This window comes from Chlorocebus sabaeus, chromosome X, assembly GCF_047675955.1.
Source record: "Chlorocebus sabaeus isolate Y175 chromosome X, mChlSab1.0.hap1, whole genome shotgun sequence".
Lineage (NCBI taxonomy): Eukaryota > Metazoa > Chordata > Mammalia > Primates > Cercopithecidae > Chlorocebus > Chlorocebus sabaeus.
The window spans coordinates 21,467,530-21,492,992 of record NC_132933.1 but is presented as its reverse complement, the minus strand read 5'-3'; the positions used below and the strand labels follow the sequence as shown (position 1 = coordinate 21,492,992).

The 25,463-nt window shown below is 36.5% G+C and overlaps 1 protein-coding gene across 5 annotated transcripts in view; it reads right to left on the bottom strand.

The window, feature by feature from the left end:
• Window positions 1–5,740: 5,740 nt before the first annotated feature.
• The window catches only part of MBNL3 (muscleblind like splicing regulator 3), a 120,230-nt gene continuing 100,507 nt past the window's right edge, over window positions 5,741–25,463 (bottom strand). For 4 of the 5 annotated variants that reach the window (XM_037989151.2, XM_037989146.2, XM_007992722.3 and 1 more), the window contains 6 exons: window positions 24,508–24,744; window positions 20,377–20,527; window positions 18,361–18,396; window positions 15,879–15,973; window positions 15,061–15,134; window positions 5,741–13,368 (listed from right to left, as the gene is read on the bottom strand). In XM_037989151.2, coding sequence (XP_037845079.1) covers window positions 15,078–15,134; window positions 15,879–15,973; window positions 18,361–18,396; window positions 20,377–20,527; window positions 24,508–24,744 — 576 coding nt within the window. In that variant the 3' untranslated portion in view covers window positions 5,741–13,368; window positions 15,061–15,077. The remainder of the gene's footprint in view (window positions 13,369–15,060; window positions 15,135–15,878; window positions 15,974–18,360; window positions 18,397–20,376; window positions 20,528–24,507; window positions 24,745–25,463) is intronic. The other variant, XM_007992723.3, reaches the window with a different exon arrangement.

The following is a 25,463-nucleotide window of genomic DNA, read 5'->3' as shown; positions in this document are numbered from 1 at the left end:
AGCAATCTTTGTTTCATAAACCTTGCAGGTGCTTCTCAGGTTGGCTATCATTCGTGAAGACTCTTGGTACAAGCCTACCATTCTGGGAGTAGTCCTGATCAATTACTGATAAGTTATTATCAGTGCTTATAAGTAAGCAGAGAAAGCTGGTTTGCACACAGAAGCAGGAGAATAGAGCAGAGAGATACAGACAGACAGACACAGAGAGATCAAGACAGGGAGAAAGAGAGGTGAGAAACAAGCCATCTGATAACTTTTCAATTTCATGAGGCCCAGTTGTTCTTCCTGCAGCTGGAAACTGAAATTTTTCTTTATCATTACACGAATCCCTTTTATTTGAATGGATTTTCTTTCTTCTTTACAATAAAAGTGCCCTGACTTGTTAGTTATTTCTCCCCCAAGTTTTTATTGCAGTTGTACTGTATGGCTACTGTTCCAAGTATCATAGAGGATACTAAAATCAACGAGACCCGGTTCTTGCTCTTGAGAAGCCAGATTTAATGAAGGAGGCACAGAGACAATGTTAGAAGCACTATAGAGGATGTGGTAATTGAGCTTTGAGATCACCTGGTAAGCACTAAAGAAATATTAGCTGCATCTCAGTGTAGCAGGTAAGACCAGAGAAGACCTCAAGGGAGTGCTAGTTGATACATACGTATGTACTAGTCCATCCTCATGCTGCTAATAAAGACATACCTGAGATAGGGCAATTTGTAAAAGGAAGGTTTAATGAACTCACAGTTCCACATGGCTGGGGAGGTCTCACAATCATGACAGACAGTGGAGGAGGAGCAAAGTACATCTTACATGGCAGCAAGCAAGAGAGCATGTGCAGGGGAAGTGCTCTTTATAAAACCATCATATCTCGTGAGATTTATTCACTATCACAAGAATAGCACAGGAAAAACCCACCCCCAGTGATTCAATTACCTCCCACTGGGTCCCTCCCAGGACATGTGGGGATTATGGGAGCTACAATTTAAGATGAGATTTGGGTGGGGACACAGTCAAACCATGTCAACATAGGATGGGTTTGCAAAGAAGAGGAAGAAGAAGAAGAAAAGGTGTTTCAAGTTGAGATGAAAAGACATGGGAACCCATGGTGTGTATCTGGGAAACAGAGAGTGGTGTAAGGGCAGACACAAGTTAAAAATAAGAAGCTTAATTCTCCCTGTTGAACATAAGGGAAGAGATTTCTTTCTACACTACCCCTTTCCCTTTTCTTTTAAAATTTCTTTCTCTGTCCTTTGCAAGTCTTTTTTATGCAAATCTTTTAAATGGCTAAATAAGTAAGCCTTTCTCCCAGTGTTACAACTCCTAGGAGCTATCTTTTTGAAATGCAAACATCAAGGGAGGTAGCATCCCTATCTCCCAGTTCCCATAGGAGGGTAAGAGCCTAACTTTCATGGGCCTTGCTCCAGTTTGCAAAACTACCTCCTGCTTAAAATATATGAGAAAATTTCTTTCTTCTTCAGATAAAGCCAACACAAGTGACTTCTCCAATTATCACCGTAAAGTTAGGACAAAATTTTGTGTGACAAAAGCTGCTCTAAAATCCTCTTGGTCAAGGACTAGTCATTACTTAAATTGGGAACATACATGTAATGGGTTGTATCTGCTTGGCTATATTAGGGGGTGAGATTCCTTTCTGTCTTTGCATTCTCTTAGCAAGTTACCTGCGATGTACATCACATTCTGGTTTAATATTTATTCAATAGTAAGAGTGTTTTCTTTCTTTACTACCTTTCTGGAGAAGATTTCTGGATTGGGAGAAGATCTCTTGTTTTATTACATTTTCCCAACAGTGCTTTAACTTGCCTGGAATGTACAGTGATGAAGTTATTCCTTGATCAAACTTTAGTCAGATTCTTCTGAGTCCTCTTCCCAACTTGGCCTCAATGTTTACACTTCCATGTTTGTCTTCGCATTGCTCAATTTTAGCAAGAATCTTGCCAAGTTGGTTTAGCCAAAAGCCCACCCTTGATATCTGATCAGGTTTCTCATCCTCTACCGACTCCCAGATGATGTCTTTTCACCCTGACCTGTCTTCAGCAAGAATCCTGTTAGGTCAGGTTAGCCGGAATCCATCCCCCCGACCCTCCGCGTCCCCACCCTGCCCCTTATCTCTGATGCTTCCTCTTAGTAATCTTCCATCCACTGTCCCCTACTCTACTCCTTGGCTATAAATTCCCATTTTTCCTTGTATTTAAAATTGAACCCCATTCAATACTGAGGTCTCTTTTCCCATATGGCAATAGTCCTGAATAAAATCTGTTTTTACTGTTTGAACCACTGTTCACCTCTGGCTTGCTTTTGTAACACATTACAGGAGGCAGAGGGGAAAGGTAAAGGGCACGCCCAAGGCCAGAGCACGAAAGAGTGCTATGTCAGAGTGTAGACTATTCCATAGACATTGAGGACCTGTGAAGATTTTAATCAGGAATCAAAATAATCCACCACTTGACTTTAGGCAAATGACTCTGGCAGTAATGTGGAGGATAGAGCAGAAAGGAGAAGGGTCAAATGGCATAGCACTGAATGCATTCACAATCATAAATTTCCAATTATTTTTTTAGTCAGTTATTACCAAAAAAGTTATTCTTGGACTGACTTTTCCCTAAGCCACCCTAACAATATCTAGAGCTGTATTTTTTTTCCCCCACAGGAACATTTCTCCAGAATGTGGAGAGTAGAGGACGACATGTCGGGATGTCTGACACTCCTTGGATATTGTTCCTATGTGGTTTGGGTGTTCCTATGGCTCCAGAATTTCATCCCAGTGACACTGAGATTCCAGGCATCTTTAGCATTTCTGATGGTGTCCATCAGAAGAAAGAGTTGCTTATTAGAGTGTTCTCTACCACTGGCTTGTAGCTCAGTTTATGGTAAACACTTGCTTATCACTGAGGTTTTGTATATGAATTGTGAAAATGGGGTGTGATTGTTAGAACGAAAGCCGCTTGGCTTTCATTGGCAGCCCCTTCTGTGAGCCCCAAATTATGACCATTGTTTGCATGGATTCTTATGGGTGCAAGTTTTCCTAGTGTAACTACCCGTAAGTGACTTTAACTTGGGTCTTTGTTCATAGAGATTGAGAAGAACTGAAACACTTTGAACAAACTACACACACATTTATTAAATAGTTAAATGGTTAACAAAGGCACATCAATAACCACTTACTATATATATAGAAATATATATAATTAACACGGATACAATTATAACTGCCATTTTTTCCAAAAAAGAGTCATTCAATTCATGTCATGAAGGTTAAAGGCAAAGTCTTAGTCCCCATCTTATGCTTTCCCACCCTCTTCTTGAGAACTACATTGAACCTCTATGAGTTGATCATCATCTTCTGTAGCCATAAGGTCTCTACAAGCATGCTGACTACAGGCTCCTCAGATTCTTTCTCCATTCCCTCAAGTCCAGTTTTTAATGAACAGGCTGTCTGCTTTAGCAGGTGCTATTGCTGGTATTCATCCAGTTACACTATGATTCTTTAAAAATCAATCTTTCCTTGTACTTGTACATGCCCGCATTGCATTGCATCACTTATGATGAGATAGCTCCCTCTCTCATCAGGAAAACTGGATTTGTATGTCTATGTCTGTTGTACTTTGCACCGGATGCCCTGCCTGCCTTTTCACTGTGTTCTTTCCATACACAACAGAAAAATGCTGGGCTACACTGACCAGAACTGCCATTGTATATGAATTTCTGCATCCCCTTTTATGCTGTGCTTTTGCTTTGGACATGTTTGTACAGAAGGGAATCAGATAGTCTGTCCCTCTCACAAAGCTCACCCTATTTCCTGGTGGCTGTCCTTTGTATCCAAAATCTCTGTTTGGAGCTCTTGGTTTTTACTCCACAGACACCCACTGTCCTCCTGCCTAAGGGAGTAGTGTAAGTCAGGCACTGAACAGAAAAGCCAGGAAAGTTTAGTTAAATGTGCATTTCCAGTACAGGAAAGAGCCAAGTAGAAAATCAGAGAGTGCGTGTCCATCTGTTAAAGTTTAACAAATATAGGCTTTAAATTACTCCAGAATTATAATCATACCTCAGGTCTGTCACTGTATCATGCCCTCTACAGATGATGACCATGGGAGTGGATTCTGGTCAGTGGAATTTTAGGATGTTCACTATCTAGTCAGTATTTTAGGTTTATTATCATATCATAACTTTCCTGATAATAACAAAGTTACAAGAGTCTTCATTTTTTGGCCTTCCTGGGGTGGTGAATGACTGCATTGCTTATAGGAATTCCATCTCTGCACCTAAACACTGAGATTCAATGCCTAGAAGTTTGCTTAAGTAAAACATATTCCCTTATCTATGCATGTAGGTGTCTGATATTTGCCCATTGGAAAGTCATGCCTTTTTAAATGTGAACACTTTCAGGACAGGCAGCACATTAAGTATGGCCATTCTTGAACACCATAGGGTAATTTGTCTCTTAGATCTCAACTATGAGCAGCTCTCCATAGTCTGAGAAGCCCAACAGGAAAGTACTTAAGGGGAAAAGTCCAGATCTATCAGAGGAAGCAGGCCTGATAAGTTGCTATCTTGAGGATTTTCCTGGGCCAGAGGCCACCATGAGGGATGAGAAAAGGATGCTGTGAAAAGAATTTGAAAAGTACCCAAGACAAACTTGGTTTACATCTGGTTTTGCCTGTGGGTCAACTTTCTTCCAGCCAATAGAAACTCCAAGTCTCCACTTTGATGATGGTCGGGAATGCTTGCCCTGAATTCTTACCCAACATTCAGCAGCCCCAAAGAGAAAGACATTAACTGAATTCTGAAGAGGCCTAAGACCTCTTGTAAATGTCTATATACTGAACTGGTTTTAGTGCTGGTATTATCAGACTCACAGAAACACCTACAAAACATTAAACGGCTCAAAGTTGGCTTATCAAGAAATGCCATTGTGGGAACCACCTTAGAAATAGTAAAACCCAACCTCCTCCCTGACCCTCTTCACTGTTAAATGACACATCAGTAATACTTTGCTCTGCCACAGCCTCTGACCTAAACTCTGTTCACCCCAGTTTTCTATCAGCCCGACTCCAGGACAGTGGTCAATGCAGAGAAGTTCCAGATTCGCATTTTTGAAGCATTTTGAAATAAGGCAGAATAAAATATTACCAAATTACATTTACTTTCTTAAAGAACAAAAATGATCATCCTTTTATTACTGTGCCATTTGTTGAAGATAACCAATTTTAAGTGAGAGAAAACATTTTAATGGAAAAATGCATGCATCTCATTGTTATTAAATGATTGATACCCATCTGGAAAGTATGAAATAAACAACACTGGTTTCATATGTTACACTGGGGATGTAGGATAGACATGAATAACTGGGAAAGAGAAACTTCTAATAATGTATCTCAGAATATGCCTTAGGATTTCTGAGGCACAAGAGAAACTAGTAAGCATTCTCTCAAAATTTTAAGTTTTCTTTTATTAAAACAGAAGTGTCTTTCTTGTGTTAGTAACTTCAATCTTATAGGAGTAATAGGCCTAACAAAATGGATATATTATCTACATAATTCAAAATACTGATGGTATATTTGGAAATAAATTTACTTTATGTATGAAATATAACATTGAGCCAAATCAGAAATTTAAATTTCATTTTAGAATTACTAAATATTAGCATTAATATACTAGAACATGAATAGCCTTCAAGTGAACTCCTAATGTGTGAATATGGATTCATAAAAAAAGACATAACCAAGAAGTTTACGCAGTTTATTAAAAGAACAAAAAATAAACAAGGAAGTAGCATACTAAAATGAGCTGCATAATGTGCACTTTTAAACATAAACAAGCACTATAGCACTATAACTTGAAAAAAAATCAAAGTGTCTGCAGTTGAGGGAATGAGCTATTGCATTTTGGAGTAAAAATACTATGGGAAGAGTTGGTACTCATGAAATATTCTGGTCATTATTTAAATACGTTACACAGGGCTAATAATTTTTTTATATGTATTTTTAATTGCGATTTTCCACCCAAATTATATGCCTCCATTTTTCACATTATTCCAAATTCTTGTTATATGAATGCACAAAGTTAGCCCTTTAAAAAACAATATATTTAGGAAAATCCTTCAAAAGTTTTTTAATTTAAATGCTTGTAATTTGGGAGCATGGGGACAAATGGCTCATTTTCTGTTAAAGCAGCAACAATAATAAAAAGAAACTTATTTTGAAAAGGGCATTCATTCCCATAATCCAGTGATATGATGGTCATATCATTCTCTCAACTGCTAGACACAAAAGACAGCAACAAAATAATTTGTTTCCATCACTAACAAATAGCATCTCTACACAGAAATAAAGCTCCGGAACCATGCAGTTTTATGACAGATAAATCTTTAGGTTGTGTGTTTTCAGCGAAAAAAAGCACTGCTTAATAGTTGGGTTACTTTTAGGTCTTGTTACAGAGGTATTTTTTAAAAAACTAATATGATGTAGATGCCTAGCAAGGATTTTGCAATATCTGCAAAGAGCTGCGACTTATTTCATAGTGATACATTTTTTTTTACATATACCATAATTGTGGATGGATTATATTTAAAGACAAAATTTCTCTTCAGTAATCCAGCTTTTGAGTATTAGTGATTCTCTTATAGGCAAGAACAAGTAGAAGGGCTGGAAACCGCACAAATTAGTCAAACTAAATACTTTCTTGAGGTTAGTAATAGAGGGCTTTTTTTTTTTTTCTTGGCCTCAGTTACATCCATTTGTTATACTTAATTCCCTAATTTGTCTTACTTATTGAAACACAGCCTCTATGTTGAAACTCCAGAGTATGACCCTGTGGCTGTCAGCATGCACACCATGCCATCTATACATGGGGTATCTTTTGTGATGCTTCTACAGTTATTCCTACTAATTTATAGGTGATTTTTCCTGACTTAAAATGTCGTATCTCTATTGACCTTAGAAAAATACATTCTTGAATCTGGCAGATTCACAAAGAAATGTCCGTATCAGTACATAGGTTAACTTGGGAAATTATGTTGAAGATAGGGCTGAAGTTGGAATTCCTAACTACAGAATGAAGGAATGCTTACATTTTATATCAATGGAAATGCTGGTCAGATTGTCAGGCTGTTTGTTGTATGGCTAACTCTAAGTGATTATGGGCTGAGGGAAAAGAAAATTCTAGCCAACTGGCCCTGAGGTATTGGACAACTGTAAGGCTTGGATTGCTTTCTGGCTTTGGCTTATTTTTCTTTCTCTGTAAGTGACAACTATCAAAACGAGTAGCAATACCAACTCCACCAACCCCAGGATGGGCTCCTTCTCTAGGTACTCAAAGTACCTGTGGTGATCAAATGCTTAACCTTTCTAACCTTGACCTCTTCAAGGGCCTCATTGCCTGGGGCAAAAAGAAAGTTAACTGGCTATCTGTAGGTGGTGTGGGAGCTAAAATTGGCAGAGATGGTCAGATTGAAACATTCTCTTCCAGCTCCTGTGTTATGTAAGATTTTGGCTGGTTCTCTTCTGTTTAGTTAAAACAAAACAGTGGGAGGCTGAAGTGGCACAGTTAAGTACTTTGTAATCTGGTAAAGGTAGGTCAGAAAACAGCTTCCACTGAACAGGCATAATGTAAATAAAGTCAGTTATAAAGTTGTGCCAGCAGCATTTTTTTTTTCCCTTTATTGAAGGGAATGAACTGCCCTACGCTGGCCATCCTTAACTGTTAAATATCATCTTTCAGTGGTTACCGATTTGGTTTTGGTTACTGGATCTTAAAGGAGGAACAGTGGTCAACATTAACAATTTGTCACTTAAATAACTATTAATTGATAAACGTTTTAACTGACACATATATCAGCTGATCACTTTCTGTGAAAGACGAAATCTGATTCTATCATAAAGGTAATATCTATCGTGTAATATATGAGGTATTTCACTGCTTGCAACCACTGAAAAGGGAAAACTTGTTCTAGAAACTGCCTGGTGTGTGTGTGTGTGTGTGTGTGTGTGTGTGTGTGTGTGTGTGTGTTTATAGTGGGGATTAATTTAAAAAGCAAACAATCTTTGCTAATGATCTTGTTAAAAGATGAAATTATTCTACTCTTGTTCAATGCTGTTAGCTGAGGCTGACCTGTTACCTGTTACTAGCCTTCTCTTTTGGTGACCTGTAGCAAACTAGAAAGCCTCCATAACAGCAAAGCAACATTATGCTTTAGTTAAGTCTTAGAGCAAAAACACCGTCCTTTTCAAAGCCTTAGAAATAACTCTCTCTTACTAACTTTTCCACTATTATCACAGACTTCTCACATTTAAAAAAAGCTCCAAGGATTGCTTTCATGGACTATGTACATTAAGTGCAAAAAAGGTGTGTCTCACACATCCGCACCCTAACTGAGACAGTCAATTAACTGCAGCATATGTTTCTTAAACACTGTTAAGGGGTCATTCCACAGTATCTTTACGTATAGTTTTAAAAATATGAATTAATTTCAAAAGAGGCTTTAGTCATGCTTTAATCCTCATATAGCTATATTTGCTTATGTAATTTCAGAAAACAGAATTTTTGCAGCTACAGCTATGCCACTTGAATAGGGTAATTTTGAATAAAGTTACAAAAAAGTTAGGTAATGTATTAAAAATGCAATGATTGTGTTTTTAAGTCTAAATACTGTGGAATAACCCTATCCACACAACAAATTCTATAAACTATAAAGCCTGATTCTCGAATCCATGTGTTACAAACTTTTTCACAAAAAGTCACACAAGGACACAAATTCAGCTTTTATATATGGGCCTTTGGGTTTAAAAAATAACTCAACCATGTCTGTTTTCATAGTTTTGAGCTGTATTTTCTACATGCTCATACTGTCACAAATCACCTATAGTTTACAAGTAAAATGTTCACATACACAAATGTCTAAAGGTAGCCATGTTGTAATTTTGTTGCCAATGCAACAACTAAATATAATTAGATAACAATTATTATTTGTATATAAAGTTAAATTTGTTCTTAAATTGTGAACTGTAAAGGATAGTTTTGGACTATAATCTGTATCTTGTCATACTTCAGTGTCAGTTTAGAACCCTAGCTAGGCGGGCAGAATCCATGCAGTAAAAGCTTAAATTTTCTTTAACTTTACTTCGAAATTAAATTCATTAGTTACTTAGAGCTACAGAAAAGCAATAAAATAAAGCCTTAAAGATGAAAAATAAGAAAAATGAAAATATGGTACCAATTAGTGAGTTATATTTACAGTTTGATTAGGCTAGCAACTAAATTTACAGAAGAAGTTGTTATACACTTGGACATGCTATTTATTCTAGTGCCTTCTACAGGCACTGGTTAAACAAGGCTACTATCTTAGTATATCTATTCATCAGAAATGGGAAATCAGATTTCCCTCATAAATTTTGCCTATTTCTGTTTCAATGTGTGTGAAATGTATTTGAGAGAAAAATAATGAGGATTTCAGTTTCCAATCATTCTGTACCTCATAGCCTACCCTACAGACTAAAGGAACTCAGAAAACTTGTGGCTGCATTTTACCTAAGAGCATCCTTATCTATACTCTTCAAAGAGGTGGACAAAGAACCAAATAACATTTCAAGTAGCACATTAACGTTCTCTCTTATTTAAGAAAATGTAATGTAAATGTCATTCCTTATTCAGACATCACTATGCTTATTGGTAATGCTACTTAAAACAGATTCAAGTTGCAAAGATTAATTTCATTCGGTTTCTGCTGATGGTAGGGAGGAGGTACTTGCTTTTTCCCAAATTGGAGAGCAGGTGAGCTGAGGCCCTCCCATTAGTGAACACTGCCTAGTGGTATAGGACAACACTTATGGCAAGATCAAAGTGCTTCAGCATGTTCAAAAATGGATGAAGAAAACTGATGGGGTAGAGAGAAGATGACTTTCCACATCATGATTAACTACAAATTAAAGCCTCTGATCTAGATAAGTGAAATGAAATGCCACTGCTGGTTGTGGAATCATGCTCCAATTAAAAAAGTAAATACTGTATTTAAATAGCAATTTTATGAATCCATTTATTTTAATTTAATCTTAATCCCTCTTTAAAATATACGTATGTTATGGTCACGTAATACTTTTTTAAAAAGTTGACACTACTAAATCCCTCTTAAAGATAACTTTTAGATTATTTTCTCTGTATACATGACCCGTTTTATCCAAGTTTCAGCACTCTTGCATATGTTTTGCAAAAGGCTGAGAAAAATGGAAAAAAACAATAAATTTGGATAAATAGAGGCCCCTGTAAAATACAAAGCTTATAAAATGTTAACTAAGAATCATAAGTGATTAGAATTTTATATATACAATTCATCCAGTAAATTTTTGTTTAGAGTCACTGATTAGTTTTGTGACTTGTCTTTTTAAATGGAAATTTATAGTCTAATGACTTATCTTTCTTTTCTTTTCTTGAATAAAGATAATTTGAATAAGTCATTGCACATCTAGTTCAAAGAGTGCTATCCTAAAATTGTATTTTTTTCCTCAAAACTCTATTGAATTTGATCAAAACTTTAGGGCTTTGAGCTTTCTTTCTTTAAATTCATTTACAAAACAACTTTTAAAATGCCAACGATGTAGAAAATTGTGGCACCAAAAATACAATGGCCCTAAATATTCCTCACTGAACCTTTTACTTTAAAGTAAGTCATTGTTAATGTCTTCCAGTGCTTAACGCAACATGAAAACAGCTGTACTCTAGGTCTATTATCCATGGTTTATGTACGTCTTTGCCCAAAGTTGAAAAAGTTAAGTGAGATAGTTCACTGCATGCAGATGTCAAACTATACAAAAGTTCATTTTGCACAAAAAAGTTCTTGTCTCCTTTAAGAAATATATCCAGACTAGCTCAGGTGCATCCCTTCTGGATTCATGTAGTCAGATCCGCCCTTCTGGAGAGGCACTGGCACAGATCATACAAAACTCTGTTCCATACAGAAGGAATTTCAAAAAGGCATACACTACTTTCTTCTATAGCAATGTTAAGATTTAAGAAACAGAAATTAACTGGTTCAAAGAGTCCATAGGTAAAAGTCAGGACAACTCTTGATCTCTAATTCCACGCAACACTGTCAACAGCTGACAATGGCTCAATACAAGCAAGACTGTTTAGAAAGCACTGTTGATCAGGATTTGGATGGATAATTAAGATCAACAGAGCATCAATTCCCAGAAAGCTAATTTTGCTCTCTCGCATTCCGAGCCAAATGGGTCTGCTTTGGGAGAGAGCATCAAATGTTCTGAAGCACGAACAATGTGAAAAGGAGGAACAATGGGAAGCAGGAGATATTTCTAGTTCCCACAATGGCTAAGGTAGCCTTGGGCAAGTCATATGCCCCTGGATTCAGTTCCATCAACTATGAGAAGGATTTTGCTAACTCCATTGTTCTGTGATTCGAACACTTCTAGCCAGCTTAAGTTATCCTCAATCAGATTTGCTTTTTGTCATATTCATGAAAGAGAAAAACAATTATATATATATACACATATATATATGTATATATGTGATGGTTTTATACTTTCTGGTGGAAGAACACCTATTTACTAGAAAATACTAAATCTATTACTTGATGTAAAATCTCATGTTTCCACCACTGTATAATAACATTAATAACTGAGTAGAGTGGATGAGATATGTCACACACCACAGGAATTATTTGGTTGTAAAATTCTTTCATAAGTATTAATAATGTGAATTCAGCTGAGCTCTGTGGAGTATAGCCACTCTGTCTCATTCAAAGGGTGCTAAAACCCTCTCTATTGTCATTTTCAAACATACATAAAGGCAAACAAATCCAAACAAGCAAAAAAAGTCTTGGTTATGATGTGAGAGGGTCTGATGTTAAAGTTTGGGCAGGGGGACACTTGCCATATATCACAGGTGCTTTCTCCTTCACTGAACTGTTTAACAAAACGAAATTCAGTTGAACCGAAGCTAAAGACAACTACAACCATCTTTCCCAGTTCTTTTGAATAAATCAAGGAATAATTGTAAGTGCTTCCCTGTTCCCTGTCCTAGCCATTTCTCCAAGCCTGTACTCAGGCTCCCTCTGTGATCAATAGAGAAGACTGTCCATTTGGGGAGGAAAGTCGTTATTTGTAACCAATTCTCTTTCACCCTGACTGACTTTTGCTAGATTGCTTCTTACTTGTTATTCAAAGAGTAGCCTAAAGAGCATGAGCCATTTGCATTTGGAAAATGGCATTTGTGTAAAAGGTGACATTGCCATGGTTTTACACACTTTCCTCGAGTATGTAAGAACTATCTCCACGCCCCCATCTCTGTTTGATTTATAACTTGTAATTAGCATACTTTTAAGCTCCCAAGTACCAATTTCTGAGCTGAAGATGACAAAATGGCTGAGTTTTAGACACTCAACCTAGGAGATAGGATTCTCAAGCCACACACACAAAAAGTCTAATGGGCACTTTACATAATTTTTACTATAAATGCTGAGAAATTCATTTAAAGGTAAAGTCTTATTTTCCAAGCTATTTAAGAAGAGTGAAATAGGGGTTAATGTTTTATGAAGTTCTCTGCTTTGTGCAGGTAATTATTTCTCTCCTTAAAAAATCTAGCAATTTGATTGTATTATGCAACATCAGATCTGCAGGTACAAATTATACACATGCATGTTAATGAACAGGTTTTGTGCACATTCAAAAGTGAGGCGTTTTAAATGTCAGTCCCAAGAAACCTACAGAAATATTCTAAAGAAAGAGAGCATATTTGCATGAACCTGTCATGGTTTTAAGCACATATAGTTCTGTTCCCCACTAATAACACTTTAGTTGAAATCAAACACCATACATATATGGCAAAACACTACAGTATGTAAAAACCTAACACAGCACAACACAATACAAGAAATGGTACTGAATATATTTGTTACATCCTGAATCAAACCAATAGACTATCTTGTAAACAAAATAGTAAGGTAACACTTCAAAAACAGATGAACAATTTATCCACCAAGAATGTATATAGTAAGCCAACAGCTCACTGTGGAAATACACTTAGCATGGTTATTAGAAAATCACAAAGAGTAATGTAACAAGTTACCAAATTTTATGGTCATGTTCTGCTTGATAATTCAAATAGGATGGATGGTAGTTACTAGTTTTCTATTCGTGTTGTTTTAACATCTCCATTGATTTTTAATGCTTTATTTTTTATCTGAATTTGCTGGCTGGCAGGTTTGCTTTGCTTAATACATTGACTGCAACACGCTTATTGTTGTGTTGGTAGAATAAGACATACGAGAAAATATATAGAAAGGCCATATGGAGGTTTCCATGGAAAGATTCTGATACTCCATAACTCTGCTGTTCAGAATTTCAGCTGAAATGGAAAAAAAAAGAAAGAAAGAGTGAGAAATATTGAAAGGTTATTGAACAAAGAGTCAGGAGAATGTGGTGGGTCTTGTTCCAGTTCTGTCTGTTAACAGTGCCAAAATATCCCCAATGTGAATTGCATATTGAAATGGGGCTTTTGAGAATGATCATGAAAGAACCATGTATCTATGATAGTCTATGATACCCTTTGAGTGCTAATGTGGAGAACTGTCCTAACAGAGATGCACTCCAATGTCTAAGGCATTATTTATCTACTCAATGCCAATACTTTTTGTTGAGCGTACACTCATGTGTCCACCTTTCAACTGGCATGTACTGAGAAAACATGTTTGATACTGAACATTTTGAAATATGCAAATATTAAATACACTTTCAACTTTTTCTCTGAATGTTTTAGAGCCATGCAGTGATAGCCTACCTGTGAAATCTGGGTATTGTATTGTACAAAATTACATTTTTGAACTTTAGAGAAATTTTCAGCACCTATTACATATTGAAGTGATTATGTTCTGCCAAATACCTCTACATTTTCTAACGAAATCAAGCAAGAAGGAATCACTCTTCCCAAACATGCTCTGTTGGAAAGTTAATTTGACAACTTTTGTTTACCTTGATGTAAAGCAGCCCATGAAAGTTGGGCAAGTGTTGGCAAAACCTATATTATCATGTTTAGTGCTATTCCCAAGTTGCCACTATCCCAAATGACACCCCTGGATACAATTACAATTTACAGCTCCTTCAGTTATCCCATGTGCTCAAAGGTGCCTTTTAAAATCCTTCCTTATGATTGAGGGGACCTATTTATTAAATGTCCAGTTGGCTATCTGCTCTGTCCAGAACACTTAGTGTTCTAAGCCCATGTGTCCTCAGCAGGAAAGAAGGGCTAGCTGGGATCTGGGGAACTAGTTAACTAGGGAACAGAACTGCTCCCTCCTTCCACCAAATGACACACGCCAGGTGTGAGAACTTCAAACTTTCGACGACGAAGGTATGAAATTCAGAGTTGGTACACTATTTTAGTTAGTCCCTAGAATTAATTAAAATACCTAGGAGTCTTAAATGGCTTCAGAAGTCACATGTTCTTAAGTGAATGACTGCTCAAATGAAGTGTGTGCCATGATGGGCACCAGGCAAAGAGGAGATTGAAGGTGAAGGAGAAAAAGAAAAATCCCACAACAACAAAAATTTTTAAAAAGAGACATGATTGGAATGAAAATAATGACTCAGTTACTAAATTATGTCACTCAAAATTCAATACAATGTCACGTGAGAGGCATAGTGCTTACTGTGTTTAACATAATCATATCAGTCAAATTCTGAAAATTCTTGTTTGATCTCCAAAAATAATGAAGCTATAAAGTGGTTAAAGAATTACAATTCAAAAGTAATCTGTGCCTCTATCTAACAAATCATATATTCCTTTAATAACAGGAAAACATTTAAGAATGTGTTAGCTCATTGAGAAAATACAGTACCAGCTGTCATTGCCATATAAAAGATACTGCATATTTGCGCTCACATTTCAATTTGGAAAATTTATAATGTGTAAATCAAGCTCTACGTCACAAGCAATGTCTATGAATGAAAATATTTACCAAAGCCTTTTAGCAAGTGTAATTGTGTAAATAAAATATGTAGCCTATAAATATTATTTATATTAATACTTAAAGAAACTTACTGTTCTACTGGGAACTTCTACATCTGTGAAACAAACATGCTGCTATTCAGTTCATCTATTGATAACTGGGGTATCTATAGTAGTAAAAAAGATTTTAGATTAAAATAGTTTCTTAAGAGAATTCTGTTTATGTTGTTATATATGTGGAACTTTTTGTCTATAAGCATGGTTCCCACTTTAATAAAGCAAAATGGCCCTAATATTATACAATAATTATCATATGTATCTCCTTATAATTTCAAGACTCCCCCCAAACTTATAATTTGCCTTGTGAACTCTGCCTAAAAATACCTAAAGCAAATAAAAATCAAAACGACAAGCACATCTAATGTCCATATGAGAAGGAACTTCTGATATAATCACTGGGAAATGATAAAGATATCCATGTCTTGGAAAGAAATGTGATATTTTGTTTTCTCTCCAGTGGATCTGAAGGTAAAGGTGATGACTGTACTAAGCCAAAGTTTAAACACAATAATAAAAAATGGCAGTAAAATAAATTCTCTTGACCAATGAGGAAGCATTTAAGTAATATTAAGTATATACATTTGAGGATTGGTATGTTACCAGTAATTAAATATAGAATATCAAGAGCAACATCTGGTAACCAATTAAAAATGAGCAAAACTCCTCTGATTCATCTTGAGATGAATAGCAAAGCACATATAGCACTCTAGAATATACACAAAAATAAAAATTCTAAATGTAACAATGGCTTAGAAACACATAAGAATCTCACCAATCCAAAAAGCATATACTGTGCATTACCAAAACATTTTAGTTATCTCTATCTGAACAGCTGAAATAAATGGCCAAACCTGATTGCCTGTAGTTGGTGCAGCGAAGGGAACGCTGGTGGCAGGTGTTGTTGCTGCAGACACAGTGGTAGGTGTAGCACCGTGCATCATGGGCACTTTCAGTTGAAAACCATAGAAGCAACACACAGGAGGGTAGAGGATTTATGCAACCATGACATTTATGATGGAATGAGGTGTGGTAGGTATCACAGCAGCAAGCCATGTGACATCATAATGACGAATACATCAGGGTGTTCATGCAATCACAGTCAGTGCAAAGCAACACAGCATGGAAGGGGGTAAAATTAAAAAGAGAAAAGGGGAAAGCCAATTATATTTACCAATATGGAAAATGGAACCATTCTCAACATTTAGTAAGGTTTTGAGCAGAATCCCATTGCAGTTTACTCAAAAGGCTAAATTTTCAGAAGGGGCTATAATGAATGCATATGAAAACAAAAATCCAATGTTACAAGAGCTATCTATCTGAAGCTAGTTAAGCAGACAAGTAACTGGATTGCGCATTCAAAATGGAATTAAGGAATCATACATTGGAATTTAGGTTCACTGACTTATGGACATGAATGCCGTCACTAGATCTGCAGGTGCAAATGGACAGTTATATGTATACTTACCCGATCTGTATGCAAAGACATGGTAGGTAGACTGGTTGGTGTGTGGTAGGGGGGCAGATATGAAGAATACAGTGAACTATGCATGCAGGTTTTTAAGTACGCCTCTGGCAAACTCCTGGGAAAGTTTGGCCATTTATCAAATAAATACATGGAGTACTTCATAGTAAATCTTGTCTTCATAGCAACTATTATAGCTACAATGGTTAGCAGCTGTGAAATCTCTTGCAGGACGTTTTATCTTTGCCTTTTCTAGTTCCTATCTCTTTTAGAAAGTGTTTTGGGTGCTTTCTGATGTCTAGCTCATTTCAGAAACCAAACCAGGGAATTAATGTGTGAATGGCAATGTGTGAATGGCAAGCACACATATGTAATAATTTATCAGGTCTACATCGATTGAATTCAGATTTTCTGAAAGTCTACAGAGAAAATGAATGGCCAGGGAAAACTTAACATGTGCAATATCATAGAAACCGAAAATGTACCCCAAATGGTGATTAACAAAAACTCCATAGTTATCCATTCCACTTATCTCTAGTTACCCATTACCCAGAGTCATCCCTGTTGTCTTACATGCCAATTCTAAAAACACTCTTGTTTTCCATTTGGGAGTGCAGCAATTTACAGGAAGCAGACCCACTAAAGAATGCAGTTTGCATTCCTAAGCAAAGCTCTGAAGGTGAAAGGACAAGAGAGCATCTTCAAGAAAACTGTCACAAAATATGAAGGCAAAGACACATTTCTCAAACTTGTAGAAGTCTGTTCTGATTGTACACATTATGATTACAACGTATACATATTGTGCTCCTGTTGGTATTAATGGAAATGTTTATTAATTCCTACAGAAGACAGTCAAACTCTCCCTAACAGGGTCCTCACCTCCATTGCCAGGGTTCAGATCTCGCTATGTTAGTGAGCGCTGATACTATGCGGTTGTCATTTTGAACTTTATTCTCAAGAAGCCTGTTAGTAGTGCTTTTGGGGCTCTGCATCTACTCTGGTCCACCAAGGTGACAAAGGTCAATTTGTTGCGAACTCTCAAAAGGGATGGGATGGCCTGGATTGATGTGAGATGGTAGAGTGGGACTGGATGGGATCATTTCTCCTTGCATAGAACAGAGCTATTTTCTCCTGGTCTGTTCCTTGTGCCCATGAGGACTGTAGGAGCTGTGAACTCCCCACTCCTTCCTCATGATCTTCAGTATTAGGGCTGTATAAAATGGTTTAGAGATGACTATCATATTGTGTTAGTGGCTAATGAAAGGATCTGTGTGCAACTGCTTGTTAAAAATCACATAACACCCAAAGAGTCATTTTGAAATGATTCCGTTGTGCCTAGCTTCTATGCCAATGGTGCCTCAGTCTAGAGCACTATAGGATTTATTACACAACACTGCAGAATCCTCTAGCTTTACTGAACTCATCCTCTGGCAACATGGGAACATTGAATGCTTTAAGTTGTATAGATAACTTTTTCAGGGAGGAATTGTTTCATTGTACTTTACAAGTTATACATTTTAAGTATTTTACAATTTTTAAATAATACATGTTAAGCAAGGAACAAAACTGCCCAGTCTGGCTAGTTTCAAATATTGAAAAAGAAACTTTTTAAATATTTCAGCTGCTATTATTAGGGTAGAAATAGAGAAATGACAGGGCCAGCATTTGGCCACAGTGGCAACCAACTAGGACTTGAGAAAGTAGGACTGTTTTGATGCTACAAAGACATAAAACAGAAAGCACCATGTTAAACCTTAACACACTCAGAAAATTTCCAGCCACATCTTTCAGTCATTCATCTTTCATAGTCACAACAGAAAAACACATTTTTTCAGATTAGAAAATGTTGATAATTTTTGTAGAAAACCTACCAATATTTGAAGCAGGTGCCATGCACAGTATTGGCCCTGTACACCATGCAGAAAAGCGTGGAAAGTAAAGAAAAGAGATATTTGATTATTAAGGATTTACTGATAGAAATACATTTTAACAGAAAGATTATTTCTTTGCAATATCAATTACTCAGCACATGCAAGTCCAACAATCTCTCATGTTTACAATTACAGATTAGCTTTAAGGTCACAAACCCAGCTAATCAAAATAATTCTTGGATTCTTACGTACAAAATGAGCTATAATTTTTCTTTAAAATAATTAACTCACTTAAATTACATATTTACTGTGGACAAATACATTCTAAATAATTTTTATAATAAGAAGGAGAATTTTAATTTATTACACATATCATTTTCTAAATATGCTCCAGAGTCTTGTATCTGGTGTCTGTATTTCTATTTAGAGTATTAATCTGTTAACACTGTCTCCTCCACTGTCTCACAGTCAATAGGACTCAACTATGAATATATGGCAAACAGGTTCCATTAAGAGAAACCTCTTAGCTGGACAGGCTTTTATGTTGCTACTAACCAAGGGGAAAGGAATTTTTCTGAAATTTTTGCTTATGAAACTAGATTTCATGTTGGCCAAATCTTGCAAAAAATTTAAACTTGGAAACAAAGTAACTGTAGTATTAAGAAAACCTAAGATGAACAGCATAAATTTTATTATATTCAACCACCTTGACTAGACTTCCAGGGCTACTGAATTCATTCCATAGCTATAATATAAATTGGAAGTAGCCAAGGTAGAGTGATCTAATGTGTAGGTAAATTACCACAATTTTTGAAGAAAAAAAATGCTAGGAATAAAGTCATGTCAACTCATACTGGTTTTCTCTTTTACTCTGTAGACATTATGTGTTTTCTTCTTAGGTTGGGAGAAAATATCTAAATTATTAGATATCAGTGGTTACTTATCATAAGGGATGTAAGAAAGTGCTGAAGAATTCCATATTTCCTCTCAGAAAATATCATATAAATGTATACAAATTGTATAATTTAAATGATGGCATGAAGGACTACTGTGGCTAGTAATTAAAGACTGGTGTTTTATGGTACCTTTCAAAATTAATTAACTGATTAATTTACTAATTAACCAATAAGTTTTCTGAAGTCTGGGTATTAACAAGGATTTCTAAATTTTTTTTAAACATATGTTATTTTCATTTAAAAATAGTTTCCAATCTTGGGCATTTAGCATTCTGTCAAAAAAAAAAAAAAAAAAAAAAGAAAAAAGAAAAAAAAATGCTGTACTCTCAATGGTTAGAATTTTCAATTTATTCTTAAGAAACTATATGCTCATTCTTAAACTACTAAACCACTGGAAGAAAATTATTTTCCCCCCCAGTATATGATATCTAATTGAACAAATTTCTGGCTTAACATTTTCTATTCAACTTGGTGTAAAACAGGCTATTAAATATAGCTGAATGTAGGAGATAACAAAATACGCTGCAAAATGTCAGAAAAGATAAACTGCTATGTATTTTATATTAACTGATTCAAGAGTTACAGGCTAAAACTATCTGTTTAATCTATATTATACTATATTATGCATTTAAGGGTAGTTTTATTTTAACTACCTTTGGCATATCAAAGATATATTGACAACACATTTCCATAATATCAAAGCTGGGAGTTTTTTCCTTTTTTATTTTTTTTTGACAACACTCTATTGTCTGTGACAGTGATACCTGAGAGTCAAGGAATTAGTTTGAGACTGAACCAAGTGAATTAATCATAAGCAAAAACCAAGAAATGCTAAAAAGAAAAATGTTGATACCTTTTCCTAGTTTGATTTCAAACCATGAATTTTCATGACTTATAGAAAAACAAGTAGTTCTAGATACTAGCAGATAAGCATAACTTCCTTGTTTTATTTTTAATCAAAATACATGTCCTCCTATAAAAGCTCTTTGAAAGCTGCTTTGCATTGTATACATTCACAACATCACCAAACTCGCTGCAGTGCCCAGAGCTGTGTTCTCACCTGCAGGGATAAATGCCGGCTGTGGGAGCTGCAGGTTAGTCAGAGCCTGTTGGCAGTGGAAAACAGTGGGATTAAAGACCGGGGTGGCACCATTGGGCTTTTCCAGTGCTGATCTCTTTGGTATCAGTTGCAGTGTACCAGGCTGCAGGGCCTGTGGGGGGAGAGATGGTACTAGTACTAGAGAAAGTAACCAATGTACTCAAAGCAAGCAAGCACCAGTTATATAAGGTATTTCCTGGGAATCCTCTGTAAGGGTATCCATTGGGCAAGACACTGGATAAGCAGTGGCCCCACAGCAAGGTAACCAACTGCAGAGATAAGGGGGTTCACGGCTGTGTGCAGTGGCTCATGCCTGTAATCCCAGCACTTTGGGAGGCTGAGACCAGCAGATTGTTTGAGCTTAGGAGTTTGAGACCAGCCTGGGCAATATGGCAAAACCCCATCTCTAAAAAAATAGAAAAATTAGCCAGGCATAGTGGTGCATGCCTGTGGTCCCAGCTACTTGGGAGGCTGAGGTGGGAGGATTGCTTGAGGCCAGGAGGTCAAGACTGCAGTAGCTGAGACCACACCACTGCACTCCAGCCTGAGTGACAGAGCAAGAGACTGTCTCAAGAAAAAGAAAAAAGGTAGTCCACTACATGAGCAGTAGTCCAAAACAGAAAAAAACGCAAAAAAAAAAAAAAAAAAGGTTTTCAACTTCACTAATTTAGACCTCATTTGGGCAGGATGTGACAGAAAGCTACTACAGTAAACAATCATTTATAATTAATATCTCAGGGATACTCATCTGTGAATCTATAAAAATGAGATTAGCAGAAGCAACAGATAGCAGGAAAGAGATTCCTGCCTGTTAAAACTCCGATACAGATCTAGGACATAAATGGCATATAGGTGATAAAGCAGATGTTGGTAGATCAGCGTCTGACACTGTCACCCCATAAAATAAAATCCAATTTATACAAAGACTTCAGGTTCAAATCCAATAACTATATATTTCCTAACAGGTAAGGAAAAAGCAAATGAATATTTCCTCCCCCACCACCTACCTCACCCAGGTACTATGTAGATAGCTAGCAAAATATACACAGTTCCTATTTATAGAGGCTTGCTGTGCATTTCGGTATGTACCATTTGCTTTGTTAAGTTCTTGTAAGGTTTAATTCTAAAATCTATTAGCATTTTTAAACCATCCTTTCATGTCTACAGTTCTTTCAAAATCCCACTGTGCTTACAATACTCAGTCAAACTTGCCCCTGGATCAGATTCTTTGGAGAAGTTTAACACTACTTTACATTTTTTTTTCTCAGTAAATTGCATGTTACTTAAAAAACATGTCCCAGCAACAACAATTAGGTATCCTCCAAATTCTTAAGGAAACAGGAATGCTTGTGTTGAGTAACTATCCTACCATGTGTCCAAAAGGGTAATGCCATGACCTCGTTCCTGTGGATAACAAAGGTCTCAAGGTATCTCTATTTTCTTTTGGGAACTCTACTGTCAGTACACACATTGTGACAGAGCTGCTTTTCATTTCACCTAAATAAAGAAAAGCATGCTAGAAGAGTGAGATGAAATAAACTGAGTAGCTTTAGAGATACAAAATTTCCAAATTTATCCCAGCAGACCAGATGGCAAAGGTCAGGACTAAAATCATAAACCATAAAACAAAATCTATCATTTCGAATGCCTTTTATCACCATTGGGAGAAAATGGTTTTGCTGAACATTTTAACTAAGACAGAAGACTTACTTATCTGGTTGTTAAAAAGATTTCCCTTTGGTATAAATGGGGAGTGTCCCTTTCTCTTGAAAGCTGGCAGCATGGTATGATCATCAGAACCACAGTTATGTTCCCTAGTAAACTATAAATTGGGGTGAAACCTAGATGAACATTCAACAGGCAGACGCTGGTAAAGTAGTACTGCTTGTTTATGGCTGGGGTTTATCCTGATGAGTCAGTGCCCAGTTCCAATTGGGTGGTGATTGTACTACTAAATTCATAAACCTACTGAAGAAGTGTGAGACTGTGGATGAACTAAGTATCAACCCTTTATGTCTTTTTTTTTTTTTTTTTAATTACAAGCTGCTTTCTGTGAACTTAACCTGAGCTATATACATGAACAAGGTAAAAATGTCTCTTTTACAAAGCATGTCCACTATGAATCCTTAAAAATATAAAATGCTTGAATTTCTTCATGAAGCCCTTCTTTATTTAATCTTACCTCTATCAAATTCGTATGGGCCAACTTTATCTCACTGCTAAGACCCTGCTGTGATCAGTTACTTAAAAGGGAATTTTATACTGATATTCACAAGTAACAATTGAAGGCCTACGATATAATATTTAGCTCTCTAAATGGAAATTTGAGGCTGACTTATAACCTATGCATTCTATCAAACACACTCAAATAATCATAAATGGACAGATGCATATGAAGTTATTTTCATAGCTTATAATTCTCCCATTCAAGAGCATTTAAGACAAAAAGAATTTGGTAAAGTCTTTTTTAACATTAATTTACAGATTATGTTGTTCAGATCAAGGGAGAAAGTAAGTTTTTTCTTCTTTGGTGCTCAGATCTTTCATGATGTAATGAGTTCAGCTCTGAAAAAAAGTGGAGCCAGTCCAAAAATGGTACTGTGTCCTTGAAACCACAAACTACTAGGAAAAGTGGGAGAAATCTGCAGTATTTGGCTTAGAGAGGAGACATGACAGTCCTTCTCACTTGGAATAGGGACTGACTTCTTTCATGAAGTTCCAGTTGCAGCAAGATAAATTTCAACTCAGTATGAAGAAAACCTTCTTAATAGGGATGTTTGAAAATAAGTGTCTCTGTGTTGTGTATAGGCAAAGTCCATGGGAGTCCAAACTATGAATGTTTGTGAGGAGATTCAGCTACAGTGCATCTCCTGGGCTTCAGGGTCACATCAGTGCTTTTTCCACACCCAGGGAACATGAGGTTTCCTGTGGGTTTTGTCCTTTATTGGAGCTGTTATGCCTTATTATACAAGGAAAGGTCCAGGTAGAAAAAGAAAGACATAGCAAGCAGCACATCAAAACAATGGACAGCTGTGGCAAACTTAAGTCATAAGAATTCCTGGTTCTCACTGATCGCACTATAGTGTTACACAAATATTTTTCTTACTTCCTACCTTTCAGTGTTACTAAGCAGCACTAACTATTCCCCCAAACTGGCTTTCTACAGCAACTTAAAAGTCAGGCCTCTGGGCTGTGCATGGTGGCTCATGCCTATAATCCCAGCACTTTGGGAGGCTGAGGCAGGAGGATCACCTGAGATCAGGAGTTCAAGACCAGCCTGGCCAACATGATGAAACCCGGTCTCTATAAAAAATACAAAAATTAGCCAGAAGTAGTGTACGCCTCTAGTCCCAGCTACTCAGGAGGCTAAGGCTAGAGAATTGCTTGAACCTGGGAGGTGGAGGTTACAGTGAGCCGAGATCACACCACTGCATTCTAGCCTGGGCAACAGAGTGAGACTCTGTCTCAAAACAAACAACAAAAAAAAAAAACACACAACCGGCCCCCCCACCAAACAACAACAACAACAACAAAATACCAAAGTCAGGCCTCTGCTCCCAACCATGTAGAAATTTTTCCCCAGACTAAGCAGGCTGCTGTCCTTGATACTATGCCTCTAGAGAGGAAAAGTGGCCTTAACCTTTAGGAAATTACAGCCTACTTAATATCCTATCTTTTAAGTGCTCTGTTTTTGAAAGGCATTAAGGATGTTAGTAGCAAAGTGCCCATGAAAGTGGCTCACAGAGCAGAGGCAACTTTCTGCCTCGCTAGGATATTGAGGGTAGTGAAACTATAAAAGCACTAAAAGATAACTTACTGTTTAAATTATATAGTTTACCCTTACTCTGAAAATCGGAGAAAGAGCACAGTAGGTTAAAAGCATTAGTAAGGCTTTTAAATAATTATCTTTAGAAAATCTTAGTAAATAAAGTAGAATAAATAGGTTCTTTCTTTTCCAGCTTATAACCTTGACTGTTCATATTAAGGTCTACTCATGACTATCCATGATTATGGTTACAGGATATTAGACAAATTGAGGAATATACAAAGCATTTACTCTGAAACAGGCCAGAAGTACAGGCCTTTTCTTACCATGGCAGAGGCAGCTGAATGGTTCATCTGGTGATGAGCTGCCTTGAGTTTGGCTTGCAAGTGTGCAGGAGGATGAAAGTACTTGCATTTCTCCCGCGAGCATCGACCTTTGATGTAATCCATGCAGATTGTCACAGTATTATCACTCGCTTCAATCATGGAAGCATCAGTAGGGTGAGCATAGCGGCAATCATTCTCCCCACGGGTACAATTTCCACGCTGAAATTCTCGGCAAACCTTAGAACACACACATGCACATACACACGCATCACACTGATGACTGGAAGCTGACTGGCTTTTATTTATTTTGCTAGCGAATGTAACAGTAATTATACATACATTGAATATATTATTTATGAACAAATCTAAAAAGATAAAGAATAATGTAAAGCCATATTCACTATGACATATAAACAGACAGAATTTCTATTCCCAGAAAAAAATTCTATTCTCCACAAAGGAAGGTTGTCCTTCTATTAAAATAAAAATGCTTAAAAAATGTATTACTGAAAACCAGTTTTAATTCTCCAATTAATACATAGCCCTAAGCATAATTAGTGTTTATTTAAGTCCAAGATGAGTCTTTATCACAATGTAACGCACTGGTTTTCCAAAGTCAACTTGTGAACCATAACTGAGTTATATGTACAATCAGATTCTATTACAATACATTACTAGGCATTTAAGGGGCTGCAAATGGAGCTGACTTGATAAGAAAAAGACTAGCTATTTCAATGTACAAAGAATAACAAGAGAAGAATGAAGGACTTCAATAAATCAAAAAGTTGTTTGAAATTTCTTTCAGATTTTCTTTTCTTAGGCATCAGGGGTATTTATTGCCTAGCACATCACTCTCAAAATGGAGAAAAAAGTTGAGGCACTATGAGACTAATTTACTTTCTTTATTCATATAGCTTTACATTCTGCAATCATAGAGAGTTATATTGTCTACTTTT